The sequence below is a fragment of the Nasonia vitripennis genome (assembly GCF_009193385.2).
Source record: "Nasonia vitripennis strain AsymCx chromosome 2 unlocalized genomic scaffold, Nvit_psr_1.1 chr2_random0004, whole genome shotgun sequence".
Taxonomy (NCBI): domain Eukaryota; kingdom Metazoa; phylum Arthropoda; class Insecta; order Hymenoptera; family Pteromalidae; genus Nasonia; species Nasonia vitripennis.
Genome location: NW_022279610.1, coordinates 1,203,273 through 1,224,668, shown reverse-complemented (window position 1 = coordinate 1,224,668; position 21,396 = coordinate 1,203,273). Strand labels below are relative to the sequence as shown.

The following is a 21,396-nucleotide window of genomic DNA, read 5'->3' as shown; positions in this document are numbered from 1 at the left end:
CAATAATAACTTACCCAGCCCAGAACTAGCAATCCAAAACCGATCGCGCGTCACAAGCCTCCCGGAGGGGGCGAGCCATATGGCTAACTTTCGGAGTCTCGCACCTCGCGCGCGTGTACGCGCAAATGAGCTCCCTGGAGGGGAAGCCTGTTGACTTGCCTTCGCCAAGCTCGACGACCGCTCGCGCGTGCGCGCGAGGAGGGGCTCCCGCGCGTTCGTAGTTCTGCCCCGCCAGGGGGCGTTGCAGATGCTCGGAGTGTTATAAATCTCACGCGTCGCTCGGTCTGATGAGCATTTCGCGTGCATCGCCTGCCCAACCGCATCATGGATGTGCGCTGGAGACCGACCTCATGTGACAAGACCGTGTTTGTCGGCAATTTTCTCAAATACATCGCACAGATGAGCGATACACAATTTGACCGTATATTACTCTACTATACAGAATGACAGCCTGCTTATAAGGAATTGCTGGTGGTAGTATTGAATTTCACGAGGGATTGCCAAAGCCGGAAGACTACAGTGGAGATCCCGAACGACCAAAACTCTTTATTTTCGACGATCTGATGCGCGAGTCGTCCCGTGCGAGTGTAGTTGATCTATTTGTCAAGGGCAGCCATCATTGTAATTTGAGCATTTTCTTTCTTTCGCAAAATCTCTTTCATCGGGGTCAGCGAGAAATATCGTTGAACTCGAATTATATAGTTATTTTTAAGAACTCTCGCGATAGTTCGCAAATACAGCATCTGGCCCGACAGCTTCATCTCGAGGATACGAAATTTTTGGAAGAAGCCTATAGCGATACTGTCTCTCGACCATTTCATTATCAACTGTTGAACTTGAAGCAGGATACACCGGAAAATTGCCGGTATTGCACGTGCATATTTCCGTGCGATCGGCATCAGTATGTGTATGTGCCGCGCAAACAGATTAAAAGCAACTCCGTCACTGAAAATGTGCCAGTCGTTCGTGTGTGATGGATCGAGCAACATCGACAGCAGCAGCAGCAACAGTAGCGCCACCACAGCCAAAATCAAGTAAGCAGCAGCAGCAGCGTCATCACTATCCCATTAGACGAAAGTATCTGGATATATTAAAAGCGCTCTGCTGTCATCTTGACACGACGCAGCGCACAGCTCTGCTGCGTCAAACCTGCCCCAAACGTGTGATAAGCCTGGTCGAGTGTGTACTGAATATTCTGCGTGGAAGCGTACCACTTAGCAGACGTTATAAGAGCAAGTTACGTAAACACGCACCATTACTCCGCAAAATCATAGCTCCGGGACAAACAATAGAGACTCGCAAGAGACTATTAATTAAAGCTCAAAACCTTGTGCCGGTAATAGTGAAACCTGTTTTATCAGCATGGAGCATGCTAGGAAAATTATTTTAGTGCCTCAAGAGTGTATCGAGAGTGTGAGACAGCAGCAGCAGCAAAAACGTCAATGTTTACCAATAACAGCAGCAGCAACACCACCACCACCGTCAAAAACGACTATCACAGACGAGTGTGGGGCTGGCAGTAGTAATGACAACTACCTCAACACAGTTCAGACACCGGGCTCCAAGGTATTACGACTGGACGACGAGATGAACAAGATTTTGAACTCGAGTGAATTGGATGATCGGCAAAAGTACTCCATGTACCAGCAGGTGTTGCAACGGTTCCTACACTACACAAAACAAAGTAGCGAAGACGATGAAGCCGGCAATGAGTTATTGTTGCCGACAGTCGATAAAACATTACCACCACTGCACTCTATTACTACAAATGGTGATGGCAAAGTAATATTTGATCTACATATTATCAATAGTGTACCGCCAAGTCTTCGTCAAAATGCACGAAATCTAATGAATAGCCTACGTCGATCTGGTAGAATTGCCTGGAATAAATTCCGTATGATTACGGTAGGTGGCGTGCGTGCACGAGGTATTAATATTGTAGACTTGGTGAACGAAGCTGTGAGACGTAGAAAAAGGTCACCCTCTCGTAGCTTCGATCAGTTTGTTCGCGTACTTCGTAAGGCACACGTACCTCTGGAATTTATAGGGAATAACAAACTTTATCTTGCTGTAGTGACTGATGTAGCAGAAGAATCTAACAGTAGCGGCAATAACAATTTTCTGCTGACTGCTTCTGACACGTCATTATTATCTGTACCAGATCGACAACAACAACAACAACTAGCATTCAGTGGAAGCGCTAATGACGAGGAGGAGGACTACGACGGAGAGAAAGCACTAGATCCGAATAATTTGACATTTTTTAAGTATCGCAAAGGCGATAAAAAGAGAAAACGAGGTGGTAGCAGTCGTGCAGCAGCAGTCGACACTACAGTAGATACTTCAATAAGATCTGTAGCTCCACCTGCTATAAAACAAGTAGTGCTAAAAGAACCCAAGCTCAGCCATATAAGATGGCACCATCACAAAGAGTAAACACAGAGTCATCTAGTATGCTGGACACGCTAATCAATCGAATGCCTTTCGAGATGCATATACCGGGATACCAGTTTCTCGGGCCGAGTACCCATCTTGAGGAGAGACTGGCACGCGATGAGACCGGCAGAAACCCTCTGGATAGAGCCTGTCTCGAGCACGATGTCGCATATTCGCGCAATAATGGCTGTGGTGGTGGTAGTTGTAATGGTGGCGGCAGTGGTGGTGGGGGGCATACTGAAGCCGATCGTCGACTGGCTGAGCGTGCTTTTTCACGTATGCTATCTAAGTCGTCAGGTAGTGAGGAGAAAAGCGTCGCTTTATTAACTGTTTTGTGTATAGTCAGTAAAATCACTTTTGATAGGGTTTATCAACGATTCAGACAGGCTATAAAACGTACAAGGAGAAACAGGTCGAGATCAGTTGGTAGGAGACAGTTAACGAATGGAGAGCAAGCTTGAAAAACTGTACTATGGCTTGCCAGCTCCATCAGCATACGCTGGTGGAGACAGGCTTGTGCGAGCCACACGCAAAAAATTTCGCTCGAACGAGGTGAGAGAGTGGCTAGAGAGTCAGGATGCGCACACAATGCATAAAATGGTGCGATATCGTTTTTCTCGTCGCTCTTACCGGGTTTTCAGTTCGTACGAGTTGTGGGAGGCTGATTTAACTGACCTTCGTTCTCTCAAAACGTATAATGATTAATACAACTCCTTACTGGTGGTCATTGATGTGCTTACAAAGTACGTGTGGGTTGAGCCACTTCGTGATAAAATGGCTAAAAGTGTGGCCAGTGGTCTGGAACAGATTTTACAGCGAAACGATGGCAGACAGCCTATATACTTTTAAACGGACAAGGGCAGAGAATTCATTGGACAAGTGCAGAATTTGTTAAAAAAAAGAAACATTATTTACCGTGCTGTGCGAGACCCCGACGTTAAGGCAGCAGTCGCCAAGCGTTTTATCAGAACTCTTAAAGAGCGAATATGGCACTACTCCACACATCTCAACACAAGACGCTACATTGACGTGCTGGACGGCATTGTACAATCATACAATAATTCGTGGCATAACACAATAAAAATGACGCCATCTAGCGTGAATATGTATAATGCAGCTAAACAACAGTCACGCTGTACCCATAAATATAATGTTCAAGACTTAGTTCGAGTTAGTCGCGCTCGGACAGCCTTTCGAAAAACATACGAAGGTAGCTGGACTCTGGAATTATTTAGGATTATTAAGGTCGATACGAGGAGACAGCCGCCCGTCGACACTCGAGGATCTGGAGGACGAACAAAGTTGACGGCTATTTTTACACAGAGCAGCTGAGTAGAGTGGGCAAAGATTTGTCGGGCGACGTTTTTCATATCGACTAGGTATTACGCAGTAGGGACAAAGGAAAGAGGAAGGAGTATTTTGTGAGTTGGAAGGGGTACCCTGAAAAATGTAATTCTTGGGTGTCTGCTAAAGATCTCGTAAATCTTCAAAACAACGACGATGATGATGATGGATGAATTCTACATGGTTTTGTCCAGTAGTAGCAGTAAATATGTTTACCCCGAGAACACTGCCAATCGCTTTACCACACAACTCCCCCAAAATTTCTTTCTGCACGGAAATTGGTGCGTCGGTCTCACCGAAATTCAAATGCCTCTTACCTTTCAACACATATCAATAATGGAGAGAAGAGATGGAGTCGTCAGTGTAACGAGAAAACCCACACGTGCTACTTACACTAACAATAAGTTACGCAATGATGATGATGATGATGATGATGATGGTGATGACGATAATAATGATTATCGGGAGACTTTTAGTCAAATAAAATGCGGCGTTTATGACAGTCTTCATACTCTTTTGAGCAAGATAAATAACCTCGGCAATGTGAAAGATCATCTTTGAGATTCAGTACGGTGGCTATATTCAAGTCAAATGCACCTGCCCTGAGCATAAGTGCACTGGCTGTACTCACTCATTCTCTCTATCTAAAAAGTTGTGTGAAATATTAGGCTTTAAAAGTGGAGAACTGTTAACTTGTGATGGTAAAAAAGACAGCTAAATTATCGGTAATAGACCGGCAAATCTTGCAAATGGTTTACCGAGCGTGCTGATGGTTTATAGCAGTATTTGTCAGTCTTACGTGACAGGTGATGTTTGTTTACGACTGCTACGTGCTGTGGATCTTTAGTTACATGATTATACTTACGGTAAAACACAAATTCAGAACTTTACCCTACCAATGTATCTGCCCTTGCTGTCCTCGTCTTTTCAGTCAATCGAGATAGATATAAGATGCGAGCAAGGACATCCTGTCCCATTTGACTACGGTGCGTTGACACTGACACTTCATTTTAAGCGCACAAATTAAAAATGCCTGACTACAGTATTTTTCTTGCCCACCAAATCGGCTGTAGTGACGGTGGTGGGTATAATTACGTTACAATTGATCGTAGGCGTTATCAGACTGGCGCGGGCATTGTGTGTGCGCAAAAGTGGAGATAATCTCAAGCGCAGAGCTGAACAAATAATGAATAAAATCATGGCACCGGATGAACAGGAGGGGGAAGAGGTGAGGGTGGTAAGATAAAGAAAGCTAAATGTAAGAAGACACAAATGACACAAAAAGTGCAGTCAGACTCTGGTCGTGGAGCTGGTAGGAGCGTGACAACCACGCAGAAAAAGAAGAAGAAGAAGAGAAAGAAATCTACAACTAAAGCAGCATCGTCAGCAGTAGCTAAAGATATCTTTGTCAACTAAAAGGCTCTATTTTTTTGAACGGTATACCTACTCACTATACCAGCTAGAACAAAAGGCTTTTCTACACACTGACTCTTGTGACTCGTTGAAGTCAGAGTTATCACTCTTTGAATTGCCGCCAACACGGACCGTAATTGAGAGTTCTTATTGGGTGCAGTATAAGCCAATCTCGTCACTTACTGATCAAGCACGAGTACCGATCAGTAGAATTTACGATCCCTGGCAACTGTGAATATCTAGATTAAGCGCACACAATGCTGAGTCTACGTGTTAATATAACACCGACGAAGCAATTAGAGAAGTATGCGCCAGTACCAGTCGTTGACCCTGTGAATAATTTTATGCATTCGCTGTTCAATCCAGTAGATGTATTTTTCAATCAAAAACCAGCATCACCACCAAATAACGCCTACGTATACAGATCGTACATTGAGACGTTATTAAATCATGGCCCAGCAGAAAAAAATACACTTGAGCAGTGTCTTATGGTATGATGACACGGCCGGTAAAATGGATAACACTGATGCCGGTAATGTAGGTTTCTTTAGACGACAAGTAGTTATGACAAATAATAAAATTGATTTATTGGGCTACTTACACGTGGATGTGCTAAATATGGATAGACTGCTACTTGGTGGTGTTGAGGTACGTGTACGTCTTGTGCGTTCTCGTGACAGCTTCTGTTTAATGGATCCCGATTCTGCGTATATTGTACACATAACTAAGGCGACACTATTTGTTCGCCGCGTAAGGGTTAATCCGGGTATTTAATTGGCTCACGAAAAAATGCTTTCTAAAGTCACAGCAAAGTACCCGCTTACACGGGTAGAGGTGAAAAACGTAACCCTGAACAGTGGCGTGTATGGTCAGTCGATAGATAATGTCATATTGGGTCAATTCCCGAAAAGAATCATAATTGGATTTATTGAAAATAAGGCTTATAACGGCGATACAAAACTTAATCCGTTCAATTTTAAAAATGTCAATGTCGATTTCTTGTGTTTGTTTGTGGACGGTGTACAAGTCCCATCAAAACCACTGCAGCCTGACTTCAAAAAGACAAAAATGTATGTGGATGCGTATTACACACTCTTCTCGGGTACGGGGGTACATTTTTCAAATGCCGGTAATTCGATAACACGCGATGCATACCCAAATGGCTACTGTCTTTTTGCATTCGATTTGACGCCCGATTTATCGGCCAACAATGACACCCATTAGAATTTAATCAAAAGAGGTAGTGTGAGAATTGACGTGAGATTTGATGACGCATTAGATACTGTTGTAAATTGCATATTTATGCTGAGTACGACAATCTGTTGGAGATTGACTCGTCACGACAAGTTTTGGTGGATCACAGTGGTTGAGGCTAGATGGCGCTTTTTGAAAAACCAAATAAAACCACCTATCAATACAAACTTTGTGCCGGTCGATACGCCTTTCTTGAGCTGTGCAGACAAACGGAGAAATGGATCTAGTTATCGATTTTCAGTTTTCAAGGATAAAAAGGGTCGAGATGTGCCGAAAGTGGGCTTAGCAGTATTAGATATAGATGCTACAGCACATTGGATTATCGCGCCTACTTGCAATACGAGATTTTTAAAGAAAGATATTTTAAGAGAGAATAATTGGCTGACACTGCATCATCATGGTCTGGATTGGTACAATGGGGTTGTTTCGCTGAAAAAATTTTACAAAACTATGCATGATATTTGCAGAACAGCAAATAAAATTTATGTGCGAGGAGCGGAAAAGGCGAAACTGCTAAATAAGATTACGACACGCGAAGTTATCAATTTAAAGGAGGCGTACGAGTGTCCACCTTACTACAAATTTCCATACCGTGCACGGTATTGTATGTAGCATTCTATTAAACGCTGCCTACTCCAGTACACCTGTGCGCTCAACAACGCCTGCAAACTGAAACTCTGGCTACATTCACGTGGCGTCGGGGGCACTATAACTACAACAGCAGAGCGTCCCTTCTCACCACCATACTATCTTTGCAAGAATGAATTCTCTGAATATTCTCCAGAACTTGCAAAATATGATAGCTCATGCGGTGGGGGTGTATCCGGCGGATCAATAACATGGGTAAAACTATGTGGATTTGTGTTTAATACACAGAGTCACAAGAGACGTGGTATGCATTGGGTGGCGATATATGTGTCCAAAAATGGTGTTGGATGGTATTTTGATAGTTTTGGTGCACAACCATACATCCCCGATCACGTAAACAGTATCTAGAAAAATTGTAAGTAGCTCAGATGGAACCACACTCGGTTACAAAGCTTTCCTAATGCTTCTGGCAAATATTTTATCATGTTCCCATATTATATGATTAATGGTATGGGTATGCAGTGATTTCTTAAAAATTTCTCATCAGATTTGAGAAAAAAAAAGAGAGCATAGTTCTCTTTCACAAGTCTAAAGTAGAAGTTCTCTTTCGGTGGCAAGAAACAGTATAAGAAGAAAAAGTTGGCTGGACAAAAGAGACATCACTATAGCCAGGCTCAGGATAGCCAGACTTCAACCACCACCAAATATCGTTGTCATCAAATTCTACCCATGGTATTCGGGTTGAACAACTCTTATGGAAAAATAATTCACATTGGGCTGGAAAATACCTCAGTCGGTTCGGATGACTTCAATCCGGTTGTTCGACTGAGTTATAACGAATTTTACGGACTATGCTTGCCGTTTGCCTCCTGGCTACAGTTTCGGGAGCTGTTTGACGAAATGGACCGATACTTCCAGGCGTATAGCGATCATTTTTTCCGGATTTTGCATCAGATTCATGATCAGCTACTCCAATTGAGCATTTTAATTACTGGAGGACGATGAGACGACAATACACAAAGACTGGCGAGTCTAGGACGAAAAAAGTGCGTACATTTTCACTAGCGTTTAAAAGAGTGACGTTTGACAGGTTAAAAGCCTTGTCTAAAATAATAGATCATAGCAAAGATAAATTAGTAAATAGCGAAAATGCCCAGCACACGTATTTTACTTCTTATAATGTTGAACGCGCAATGAGAGATTTTGACGAGACGCTTGTAGATAAGATAAATAAATTATTAAAAGATAAAAATATATACTTAGCTTTAGAAGATATTTATATCATTATATACGAGTTTATTAATTAACATTTATATAACCTAGTCGCATACTTGAATACAACTATATATAAGGATACATAACTATAATTGTATTTAGTTTAAGAGTTTTGAAGAAATAAAATTGTTAAACACAAGGCTATCCCTGATCATCCTTCACACTCGTTATAGTTATAAGCTAGATTTTAAGTTTATCCATAAGTGTATTAAATTCTCTCTCTCTCTCTCTCTCTCCCTCTCTCTCCCTCTCACACACACACCCGAACCTGACATTTATGAAATGATTTAACGGTGTAGTCGTGGCTCAGTGGTAAAATGCCTGTGTCGAACTCCGAGGAATGAAGGTTCAAGCCCGGGTCTCGCTACATTTTTTCGATTTTTTTACCCAAAAATACCTCTTAAAATCCAGATACTGTTGAGGAGAGGGGGTGCTCTATTCGCAATGGAAAGGGTAATATGCTGAGTACGCGTAGAGGAAGGCAGTGGTGGTGGTGGAAGCACCCTCCACGCCATGCATCAGTCGTTCTTGGATCGTCAGGGTGTCAACACCTTAACAAGTAAGTTACTCTATCACTCTCCAGTGTCTCGAAAAATCAGAGGCACTTTGGATAGAAAGAAAATGGAGAGAGGTTCTGTTTTCTCTAAAGTGTCAAGAAAAATCGAAGGCCCTTTGAATAGAAAGAGGGAGAGTGGGGGAGCTGTCTCCAAAGTACAAATGACACCATGGGGAGTAAACAATCGTGACCTTGACCTTGACCTCTCACTGGCTCAGGGGTGGGGGTCAAGATCGGTTTTGTTTACTTTCTCCATGGTGCCTGGGTACTACTAGCGTACTTCTGGAGACGCTTCCTATGCTGTCCGGAGTTTACCGCTCGGAGCATGCTCCCCGTCCCCAGGAGCCCGCCGCCGCACAGTGCAGCAAAACGGGATTTTTCATTTTGAAAATGTCGATTCAACTATATTTTTGGAATAAAAGGGTTGACCAACGGTAAATTTGTCTGTAGAATATGAATTCAAGTCCCTAGAAAGGATTTACCAAAACAAAAGAAAGCTTAAAATAATTTGTTTTTTATTAGACTATCTTTCCGTCCCCGCGATTTTCTGATCCATCTAGACTCAGTTGATTGACGAGTTTATATTCGTTATAGGTGAGTTTGAGTTCGCCCAGACTGTCAGTTTGTTTGAGTGTAAATTGTTACTGTTGTTGCATTGTTTTTAAATTTTTTGTAGCCCCGATGAGGAACATATTAAATGTTTGAAACGTTGGCTGAATAAATTTTTGGTCTATACCAGATTAATCCAAAGTGAATATAATTTCTTACATCGTAAAATTTTTATCTGATTCCAAAGATTCCAAAGAGTAGAAAATAGAAGTTCTTATTCTTTAGATAAAAAATTACTAAAAGATGCAGTCGATAACATGAGTGAAATTAAATTACAAAAGAAAAGGTCAAAAGATATTGTTGAGAATATGATTGATAGTAGAAAAAGATTAGAGAAAAAAAGATGCAAAAATATAGTTAGGAACATGGCGAACAATAGATTAGAGAAAAAAAGGTGCAAGGATGTGAAACGCTCCGACTGAGCTCTATTTTTTGTTCATAAGAAATTTCCTTATCAGAATTCACAGAATTTATCCAATTTTTCCAAGCTCTTTTTGACGTAATACCCATGTGTAATTCAATTGGAGTAAAGTTGGTAGTTTAGTAATAAGTTTCATTAATTACTTTTTTTATAATGTTAATATAGCCTACTCAACCTGAATGATTTTCGTTCGTAAAAGTGCGGAAAAAATGTCCAATTTCCTTATTTACACGCTCAACAATATTACTTTGTGGATGCCGTAACGAAAAAAAAAACTAAATTAATATTATTTTCTTTAAGTTTCTTTATCCATGCGTTCGCAGTAAATTGTGAATCACTTGAAATTTGTTTCGGTTTACCGTAACATAAAATGTAATCGTTAAATATTTTCTTAATAGCCGCTTACAAGTTTGTTTTCTTAATAGATATACGCATCAATAGTTACTAATATGTATTTCATACCGCCTCGTCCTGTTGGTATAGGACCGTAAAAATCAATCGACAACAAATCATTCGGAGCATTTAGAATAAACGATTTCATCAGGGCTGCACAAGGTCGATTGGAAATTTTATTTTGTTGACATAAGTTGCAGAAGGCAATCAATTTTTGCGCTTTGTGTCTTAAGTTTTTAATATAAAAATCTTTTTGTAACATACGAACGATCTTTTTTGCACCTACATGGCCGTACGTTTCGTGTGTTTCAAGAATCAATGACTCTATCATTTCTTTTGGAATTATAATTTTATAAGAATCTGATTGAATCTTTTTATATATAATATTATTTTCAATCAAATACGTAGATTTATTTGAATCTATCTTATCAGAGTATTTTATAATTAATTTATTTAAATATTCATAATTTTTTTGAATTCCTGATAAAGATTTAAATTTTTTAATTAATTCTTATGAAAAATTCCGCTTTTTTATAACTGCTATTCCAATTTTGCCCGGTTTTCCTTTATCTTCCGGATTATATGTAGGATGTCAACTAAGCATATCAGCAATTACATTTTCTTTTCCAGATACGTGATCTATTTTCAAATTATAATCTTGCGTTCCGAGTGTCCACCGACGAATTCGATTGTCTACAAATTTACATTAAAAAAAAAATATTAAAGCTTTATGATCAGTTTTTACATAAATTTTTGAAGTTCGTAAGTAAGTACTTAATTTGTTTAAACTTTAAACGACTGCTAATAACTCTTGCATAGTAAAATATGTAAGTTATGCTGCTTTTAATGTGCGACTTATATAAATTATTACAAGTTTGTCTCCGTTATCGTCGATTTGTGAAATGCAGCGGCGATAGCAAAATCAGACGAGTCGCAACGTAAAATATATGGTTTAGACGGATCAGGATAGGCTAGACAGACATCTCTTTCAAATAATGTTTTAATTTTCTCAAGAGCTCAAGATGTCTGTCCCCCCACTCCCACTTTTTTTGTTTATCCTTTTTTAATAACTTTAATAACGCTATTAATTAATTATCGTGATTCTTTGTGAATTTTGCGTAAAAATTAATTGTACCAAGAAATGCTTGTAATTGTTTTATATGTTTAGTAATCGGATAATTTTTTATTGCTTCGATTTCATTATCTTGTGGTTTAATTCCCGTAGTCGAGAGAATAAAATTCAAGAATTTTGTTTCTTTTTTAAAGAATTCTGTTATTGTAAGATTTAACGTGAAATTCCATTTAATCAAATTCTGTAATAATCTTTGTAAGTGTTCTTGGTGATCTTTTTCACTTTTTGAAATACATAGAGAATCATCCACGAAATTTAAAATTAAATTATCGAGATTTTTTTTACATGAAATAAACCACGAATTAAGGCCGCACTGTTTATTTTTGTGCCGAATGGAACTACCTCAAATTCGTATATTTTTCCTTAGAACATAAACACAGTATACTGCTTACTTTCTTCACTTAGGGATATTTGCCAAAAACTTGACGTTAAATCGAGACTCGACATAACTTTAACGCCGTGACATTGTTGTAAAAGCTCTTTAGTTTATTGATCGTTTCAGGATTCTCTACTATACAGGATTTTAATTTTTCGTTGATTTCCATATCAGTAATATCGTATGGATTAACTACTGAATCACGGTCACTATGACAAAACGTAAATTCATTTGAAAAATTTTAGTGAGAATCAACTACATCGGTTGTATCCTTCTCGATTATCTCTATATAGCGACGATCCGTATTCGATTCTAATAAACTTTTATTATTATAAGATATTTTTTCTAATTTATCATCAATACATATAGTTATTTCATCGAACTTTGTATCTATGAGAAAACCAAGTTCTTTTATCGCGTCACTTCCGAGAATACAACCACGTATTAATTTTGGAATAATAATGAAACAGTCACGACTTATCTCGCTCCTGTAGTGATTAAATTTATGTAAGAATACAAAATCTATTGATTTTACTATCTGAAAAGTCGCGAACATTTACTAATCTGCGTTGTGATTCTGACAACAGATTAAATAGAAAGATTTTAAATTTTTATAATAATTCTCAATTATGATAGTTCAGGTCCGGGATACCAGGTAGTGGAGGTTTATCGCAATAAAGAGATTTTTGTTCTTTATAACAAAAATAAATATATTCAAATAAATAAATAATAGAATATTGCGTATATCTTGCATATATTCTAAGTATCACAAAATTTAAATAGGTAAATCCGCTTTGATTTTGCCAAACAAAAATAAACAGATACGCGTTTAAGTTGCGTAATCTGATTTGAAACGTATTGTTACAAGAAGAGATTTTATGCAGATATGCTTAAATTTGCGCTATCTGATCGTATTCGAAATTTTACAAGTTTAAATTAGGTAACGAAATTTTTCTAAATTATTTTGACTAGAATTAGAATTTTTCTAAGTCTAGGACTGATACGCTTTATGATGCGATATCGTGCCTAACTCGAAATTTTTATAAGTGTAGAAATATTCGAAAATATTCTATTACCTGCTCAAGGCATAAGTTGCTCAAGAGCAGGGACTAGGCGCTTTAGTTGCGCTGGCGCTTAAGTTGCGCTTCGGCTAGTGAGCTCATACTGGCCGTGCGGGTCCTTTTCTAGGCCTCGGAGCGAGCGGGGATCGTGCCGCCGAAAATACTTTCACATTCACACTTTCACACAGACATTCACACCTATGTACAAAACCCATTCATACAAATAATTTATAATATGTATTTATAGTCTCTTGAACTGATGTTAGAGACTTGTGGATCTTGAAGGACTAGTTGGCAATAAACAAAAACACTCTCAACCGTTAACTTGAATTAATATGCCGTAAGAAAAGGCTTTGATATTTATTGAAAGATAGAGTGTATTTACAAGTGTTTAAACTACGGAAAAGAAATGAAGGCTACAGTGTTAAAAGTACTGACGCGTTAACAAACGATATTGTTTAACGGTCGTCACTGTGAGGCGAGTTCTCACAGCGCTTCGGCAATACGATAACTGAATAACACAAATCAGCGAAAGCGGCAGAAGACCGCTCGCGAAACAGGCGGAGAGAGACAGAGTAGGAGCGAGCGAGCGCGCGTTGCCATGGCAACCTCATTGGTGCTGTGCGGGCTAGCGAAAACCGTCGAATTTGAACTTAAGATGACAAGCTTCTCGAACCTTCTCGCTCTCTCTTCGCATATTAAACTAATTTTCGAAGAATATGCGCGCGCTACGCCGCCGCCGCCGCTGCGCTCGCCGCTTCTATATACATATATACATGGCGTCTTGCGCGCTCTCCCTCTTCTTTCGGTGTTGCTGCAACCGCCGCTCGCTGGCTCGTGGCGCTGCTGAAGTTGCGCTGTCAGCTGTAGCGCGGGCTCATCCTAATTGAAAATGGGGGAGCGCGATACTCACGTAAAATCTAAAAATGTATTCAATATATTTTAGTTTTTATTCTGTATAGTTTTTTGCGGAGCTTGTACGAGGCGTTACAATAAGAAAAACTAAATTTTTCGTGAAAGTGCCGATTTGCGTACAAGACATTATCTGTTTGGTTAAGCGTGTTGATTTTAAGCCAATCGAGTCTCAAATTATCGTGCCTACAACAGGTAAAGTTGGAACGTTTTTTAATTTATCAATGTTAAAGACGTAAAAATTTTTTGATATGCAAGTAACTTGACTTCCCATGTCGATCAAGGCTTTTACTTTAATGTCGTTTATTTTGATAATGATTTCTAGACACGCACAAATTTCTTTTTCATTTATTTTTTTGTCAGAATCATAGAGTAAGTCATCACGAGGATCGTTAAAAATCGTACAGATAGGAACTGGTAGTGCAGTTGCTTCTTGTCTATTTGTTAGACAGTCGATACATTTATCTGAGGCGAAAGAAGCAACTTATACTTGTTTTTTAGTAAGCTCCAATATTCTTCCAGACATTTATCTGAAGATTCATAAAAATTAAAATTACCCGTTGATTTTTTAGGGTTTTTATCTTTAGGTAGAGTCCCCGTGCCTTTTTCCTGCGCATCTTTAGTTTGCGAAGATTTTGCTGATTCAATTATTTTTCGAGTTTGCGTTTGAGGTGGTTTTTGGTAATTTGATTTATTTTGATACTGTTTATTAGTATTTGTATTACGTACGTCGTATTACGTGATTTTTGAGCGGAATTGTGAGATGTGTTGAATTTGACTTTTTCTTGTGATCTTATGTCTTGTGATCTGACCGTATATCGTATGTCCCAATCAAAATGATTTGAAATTTTACGAACGAGTTTTAAGACGGCTATATTTTGATGAAGAATGATAATGGTTATATTCGACTTTACGTGTGCATTCGTCCTGATTGTCAGCGTTCCAAAAACGTGCTTTAAATTTAGTTTGAAAATGTTCGATTGATTTTATAGATTTCTGTGCAATGTCATACCAAGAAGATGCAGAATTTTCTAGAGTTTACCCAATCGTTAGGATCATTTCATTATGATCAATGTTCATAACGTGAATGTATCTTTTCAGTTTTCTTAAATATCTCATAGGTTTATCTTTAGAGTGTGCTTTAAAAACGGGTGATTTTAATTTCGGAGATTTTGAAAGTAAAAGTGTGTTTTCTCCTATATGTAAAGTAAAATTACTAAAATTTCTTTGTAATTTTGTCAAATTATTAGTAAGTTACAACCAGACATCCTGGCGGGATCGCCAATGAAACGCTCCGATTGAGCTCTATTTGAATACATTTTTTTAATGGTCCGGAATATCGTGGTATTTGAATCTCTTCTATATTCGAAATTCAATTTATGTGTTATTACTTCTTAGTATTTCGTCCTTGAGTAATGTATTGTAGTCAAGGCTATTATACCTGAAAAGAGATTTATGTTTGCATTTATTTATGAAAGATTTTCACTTAAACAGGTGTCTTACTATTTGAGATACTCATCTTAACTGGAACTCTCTCCAGAGACGTAGTATCTCTAGAATGTTCCGTTTAACAAATAGTTTCGTATAGTTGACCTTCAGAGGACTTATTGCCTCTGAAGTCGTACCACACAGATGTTAAATAGAAAAAATTTTATATATATATATATATATATATAATACAAATAGTTTAATTGTTCGCTACGTTTTACTTTACATTTTAATTTTTAATTTGATTTAAAACCACAAGGAAAAGTAACTAGACGTATTACCAGCACCTTAACTCGCGCACAAAAAGTTGCTCAGACTAAATTCTACTAGGATGAGGCGCTAATGTGCCGCCAGTCCGTCGCCGCTGCTGCTACTCGTTGGTCATATTTTTTTTATGTATTCCCTAGTCGCGATACTTTTTCTGCGCGCGTCGCTCGCGGTATACACAAGTCCAGACCGTTACAGATGCAATTGATAATATGTCCGAGGTTAGATCAGGAAAAAGAGGTGCAAAGATATACTTGAAAATTTCACTGAGATTGAAATAGAGAAAATAGTTTCAAAGACATTGTTAAAACCATGACTGAGGATAGACTAGAGGAAAAAAGTCTCAGGATACAACAGAAAATATGAGCAGCCGTCGTGTAACTAAACGTCGCCAAATTCAACGGACAAATCAACTGTTTCCAAAGATGATAATGTTCCAATTAATTACAATCTTTGCGTTCATCCAAAAAAATTGCTAAAAAGAGTTAAAAATACTTTTTTTGTTAATAAGCTGTCTTATCATTCGAATCCTATGATCTTTCCAATTATGTTCCCTTCTGGAGATTTAAGTCGGGATCCAATGCTCGAACTAAATAAAAATAGCTCTAAACGTCTTACTTCTCTTCATTGTTATTTATATAGATTTGCATACAGACCCAGAATAATATTTTCTGCTACTTTATATTGTGGTAGGTTAACAATATGTTATTTAAGCATACATAATTATAGAAAGTAATACATTCGATTTTCTAAGATATAATAAAAAAAAATTACGCTTTGAATGTTATCAAGGCTTGATAGATCATGTGGCAAATAGTGCTTGAATAATTCAAAAAAGTTAGAAACAAAGAAAAATTAGGTAATGTATTTGTTCTTCCATTAACATATATAGAAAGTCCAAGATACATGCATGTATGTATGTGTGTACGAAAAGTCGGTAGCAATCCAGATTTATTTGTTACCATGACAACTTTTGCAAATTCGCCCGAGTTAAAAACGAATATTAGAAAAATTATCACTGGTATGTACTTGTAATCATGTGGCACCTATAGTAGTGAGGTTATTCTATACAAAATTTTGTGCGCTTGGGTGGCGTGGAAATCTGTCAGTACTTTCTAGATTGCATACTCAACACCCTTACGAAAAAGTTTGCACAGATTCCGGCAGAGAACTCTGCAGGAAATTTTGGAATCTGCAAAGATATGAGTCGCATTATTACTCAAATAAAACTAATTTTTAAACATTTTTATTGTAGGGGTATAATGTAAAGTTTTGAAGCATAATTTATTGCGAAAAGTCTGAAAGAAAAACTATAAAAAAGTATCGTAGCCAGGGTTTAAACACAGTTCCCTTAGTTTTAAAGTCTTTTACTCTACACATAAGCTATTTCTACTTATAATATACTTAATTTCATAGCCCAACAAAAGTTTTATATTAATTTTTCCGTAGGGTGCCATGTTTGATGCGAGAGTGAAAGGTAGTGAGAAAGTAGGTGTGTGAGTTTGCAGTGATTGGGGAGCAGGATTCGCGGGGAAGAAGGGATAGAGAATGTGAGAGTAGAAAAAGAAAGAGGTTAAAAACGCAGGGGACAAAATAATGAGAAGCATAGCTTTGGGTTAACAGCAGAAAGGGACGTAAAAGAGGGTGCCAGAAGGAAGAGGTTAGGATAAAGAAAGAGAAGGACAGAGATACGGGAACAAAAATATGAGTTTAACGAACACAGAGATACAGAAAATAATACACGGAACGGAGGAACAGGGGTTTAGAACACCGTAACCGAGCATAGGGGAAACTCGAGAAGAGGCGGGAACTTTAACAGGCTTGGAAACACCGAGAGGTGGAAAAAGGGGGGAGGGGGATGTAGTGAAGGAGGAGGGGGTAGAGGTAGAGGAGTCGGAGCAGAAAATATACTGAAATAAACAAAATTAGAGGACAGTTTGAAGCCGAGGGATGAGATGGGAATGAAAAGAAACGATAGACCGGAAAAAAAACGGGAGAAGAGGTAGAAGAGACAATGAACCAGACAATGAATCAGATCCTATTAAAGTTGGAGGAGATGAGCGCCAAAATGGAGAAGAAAAAAGAAGAGTGTGTGAGAGAGAGAGAGAGAGAGAGAGAGAGAGGGAGAGAGAGAGGGAGAGAGAGAGAGAGAGAGAGGGAGAGAGAGAGAGAGAGAGAGAGAGAGAGATTGAGGTATGTTTAGAGTATGTATAGTGTGAGAGTGTGGTGATAGTGAAGGTGGAATGAGCGAGAAAGTAGGTGTGTGAGTGTGCGTGAAGTGTGTATGGGTTATGTGTTTTCGAGTTGAAAAAAGTGTTCCTTAGCAAGTTTTCTGAAAGTGACGGTGGATGAAGTGTTTCTGATATGTAATGGCAGGTTATTCCATAAGTATAAAGCGCTGATATGGAACGAGTTCCTCAGCGTCTCTGTCGCCAAAGCAGGAATTTCTAGAGGTGTCACCTCGCCCCTCACAGGCCAGTACGTATGATGGTACGACCGAGTTAAACATTTTACGTAGGAAACAAGCTGTGAAGTACTTCCTGCGTCCGGCAGTGGTTAGCCACTACAGCTCCCGCCTGTACGGGGAGATGTGCTCATCTCTCCTTACACCATAGATGTACCGAATTCCTGTATTCTCGAGCCTCTGTAGTTTTAAGTCGAGTTCTTGCGTCAGGTCACAGTATACACGAGAACAGTAGTCGATGATCGGAAATAGGAGCGCTTGCACAAGATGCTTGTGCAACCTGAGATTGGTACTCTTTCTGAAAAAGTAGAGCCTGTACGTTAGCGAGTGAGCACGCTTACACACTTGTACAACGTGAGTTTAGAGTCAAGTACCAATCCCAGATTACGCACAGAGGATTCAAAGCTGACCTGGACACCCCCGATATTAATGAAAGTGTTAGCTGTTAAGGGAAGTGAATTTATGTAGTAAGGGGAGCCCAGGACAATTGCTTTGGTTTTTTTAACATTGAGTTTAAGCCTATTTTGCGCAGCCCAGCCCATTATCCTCTCAGCATTAGCACTCATTTTGTTTGATAAAGAATCGAGCTCCTCGAGGTGGCATTGACTATAAATATGCAAGTCATCCGCATAGATAAGATGGGAAACATCGGAATCAAGGCAGAAACCGATGTCGTTGATGTATAGTGCGAACAGCAAGGGACCTAAGACGGAGCCCTGCGGAACGCCGATGTTAAGACGCCGCGGAGAACGCTCGCTATTAGAGATAGAGAGAGAGAGAGAGAGAGAGAGAGAGAGAGAGAGAGAGAGAGAGAGAGAGAGAGAGACGTCAGCGGACTGAGCCTGAGGCCCGCTGTCTGCTGCACAAGCGCGGCTCGTGTGTGAGCGTGCCAGCATAAGCCCTGCGTAGCCAAATTGTGCGTGGGAGGCACTACAGCCACCGCGTTGTAGTGAAGGGCTGGGCGAAATACAGAGTGCAATAAACTAGAACCATTATGTGTGATTATTTTCCCCTCCCCCTAACATTCTCCCGAGCGTGACGATCGCGCCAAATCCTACGTTAAAGAAAAATCTTAGCGCGTGCGAGGCTCTAGGCGTTTTGCACCTGTGTTAGGAGGCACAGCGTCGCATCTTTTGTAAATATACTAGTAGTTTAAAACGTCGTTCCCTATCCAGGGATCCGGTCGACATAGTCGAAACCGTCGTTACCAGTTGAACACATTGTTAAATCACTTTGTACGCTAATAATTTAAACACAATACACTATTACTTATTTTAATTCTAATCGTGCGTGTTGTCACTTAATCACCCGAACTCCTATATCATACTCCCGGGAAACGGTATAGCAGTCCGTGTGCTTCATAGCTGTGGGGCGCAACCCGCGTGTGAAGTACGCTGCACTACCGGCCACCTATTAGTGTTGCTTACTCACAGCGTTACAACCTAAAACAAAAAAAAAGAATTAGTAATAAAAATAGCTATATAAAAGCTATCACTATTTTTAATTCGCTTCCAAATTAACTGAACGTTTTGAATATAGAAAAGTACTCACAAAAGAAAGTCATTGAAAAATGGATAAGATGCAATTGTTAAAAATGAAATTTATAATCTTGTTATTGCGGCCCATGCGAAATAAATTGTATTAACAACTAAATAACATGTATATAATAGTTTTAAGTTTAGTTTTAAGTCTTCATTTATATTTTGCTTCCTCCTAAGAGGAAGCTTTGTAATAGTAACATTTTCAGTTTTGCTGAAACTTTGTAGAAACGCATGTAGAGGTGTTTGGAGTACGAATCATGCCTTTTTAGAAAATGTCCGTGCGGATGGCTGTGTGTGTGTGTATGTGTGTGTGTGCGCGCGCGTGTGTGTATGTACGTATACCCTCATAATTCTGTAACCACGCGATCGATTGTAATAAAATTTTGCATGCATATATGTTTTCTCATTCTGAATTCGGAAAAAATTTTTGTTATGATTCTGACTATTTTATGACCATATGATAGCCTTTTTTTAATTTTTGAAAAAATATTTTTTGATAACGTGTGTTTTTTGGTAACGGTACACGGTTTTTGTGACGGGTGCTTCTTCAGTAAAATAATTTAGATTAAAAGTATTTTAAAAATCAATTATATACTGTATATTTGAACAATATTGTATCTCATGGAATTATGAATTTTATTGGAGGAAGCTACGTGCCAAAGACTTGGCAGCGGTTTTTTTGTTACCTTGTAAATTTTTCTGGTAATAAATAAATACATTCCATGTTAATTTTAAATATATTTAATTAAAAGACAATATTTTGAAATTAGTCCTTTTGGTCATTGAATTTTCGTTGAATATTTAACAAAATTTTTTTTATTTCAGAGATGCATATGGAAGGCAAAATTACGAAGTTGAGGAACCGCTAGTTACATTTCCGGATCCAGATACGCCACCAGCCAATGATAATACTACAATTTTATCTAGTGTTACAGCATCACCAGTTAGTTCGGTTGATTCTTTTGGTGCATTTGATGACATTGATAATTCTTTAAATATGACTGATATGCAAGGTATTAAAAATCATACAACTAGCAGTGATACTATGAAATTTGAACAGAAGAAAATGACAAGAGCATCATCCACAAAGGTAAGAAATAAAAAAATACGTATTGTCCCCAAAAAAACCTAAAAACCGCTATTCTTGGAGTATTATTTTTTCACAATTAAATTCTTCAATATATTACTGACACTTCGACAACTTTTTACATTTTAAAAACGTATTCCTAAGATTTGTACTTCAAAAACATGCATTGAGATATTTTGGTTTTGATTACTCTCTAATTTGCGGCTGATATGACAAACTAACTATACTTGAAATATATGTATTTCAAGTATATTTGTGGTAACTCACACAAACCATCACCAAAGTTAGAAAGGGCAGCAATTCAGTTGAGGCCTGACTTGGACCAACGAGCCCACCTCCATGTCCTTTCTCACACTTTGACCACCAAGGCGTGGCGATGGGAAAGGCGCACTTAAACACTCATTGTTAGCAAGGCCGCCCAAGTAAACATTCGCTTATTTCTGATCTCAATCTACAATAACCTTAACCTGAATAAATAATCAGTTTAAGCTTCTTTAGTGTGTTCTCACTTACCGGGCACCTTCCTACTCCTTATTTACTTCTACACCTATTCCTATTAAATACTAAATATTCATATCAGTCGCTATCTTACAACTCGATTTTATGGCATATATTGCCGCTAAAAATTGAGACAAGTGACACAAGACTCAAAGTAACTCATTTGTTACTAGCGTGATTAACCTCGTTCCTAAAATCACTCGGTTGAATATACTTTATTATAATGAAAAAATTTTTAAATAGCAAAGAAATTAAAATTTTGTTAAAATTATACATATATA

General features: G+C 38.6%; 2 protein-coding genes across 6 annotated transcripts in view; both read left to right on the top strand.

Moving 5' to 3' along the window:
* The window catches only part of LOC107981889, a 1,212,633-nt gene that overhangs the window by 55,176 nt on the left and 1,136,061 nt on the right, over positions 1–21,396 (top strand). The gene's annotated exons all lie outside the window — the stretch shown is intronic.
* LOC100678982 (sterile alpha and TIR motif-containing protein 1) overlaps positions 1–21,396 on the top strand; it is a 275,936-nt gene that overhangs the window by 13,390 nt on the left and 241,150 nt on the right. For all 5 annotated transcript variants that reach the window (XM_032601496.1, XM_031924052.2, XM_031924055.2 and 2 more), the window contains one exon: positions 20,356–20,620. In XM_032601496.1, coding sequence (XP_032457387.1) covers positions 20,356–20,620 — 265 coding nt within the window. The remainder of the gene's footprint in view (positions 1–20,355; positions 20,621–21,396) is intronic.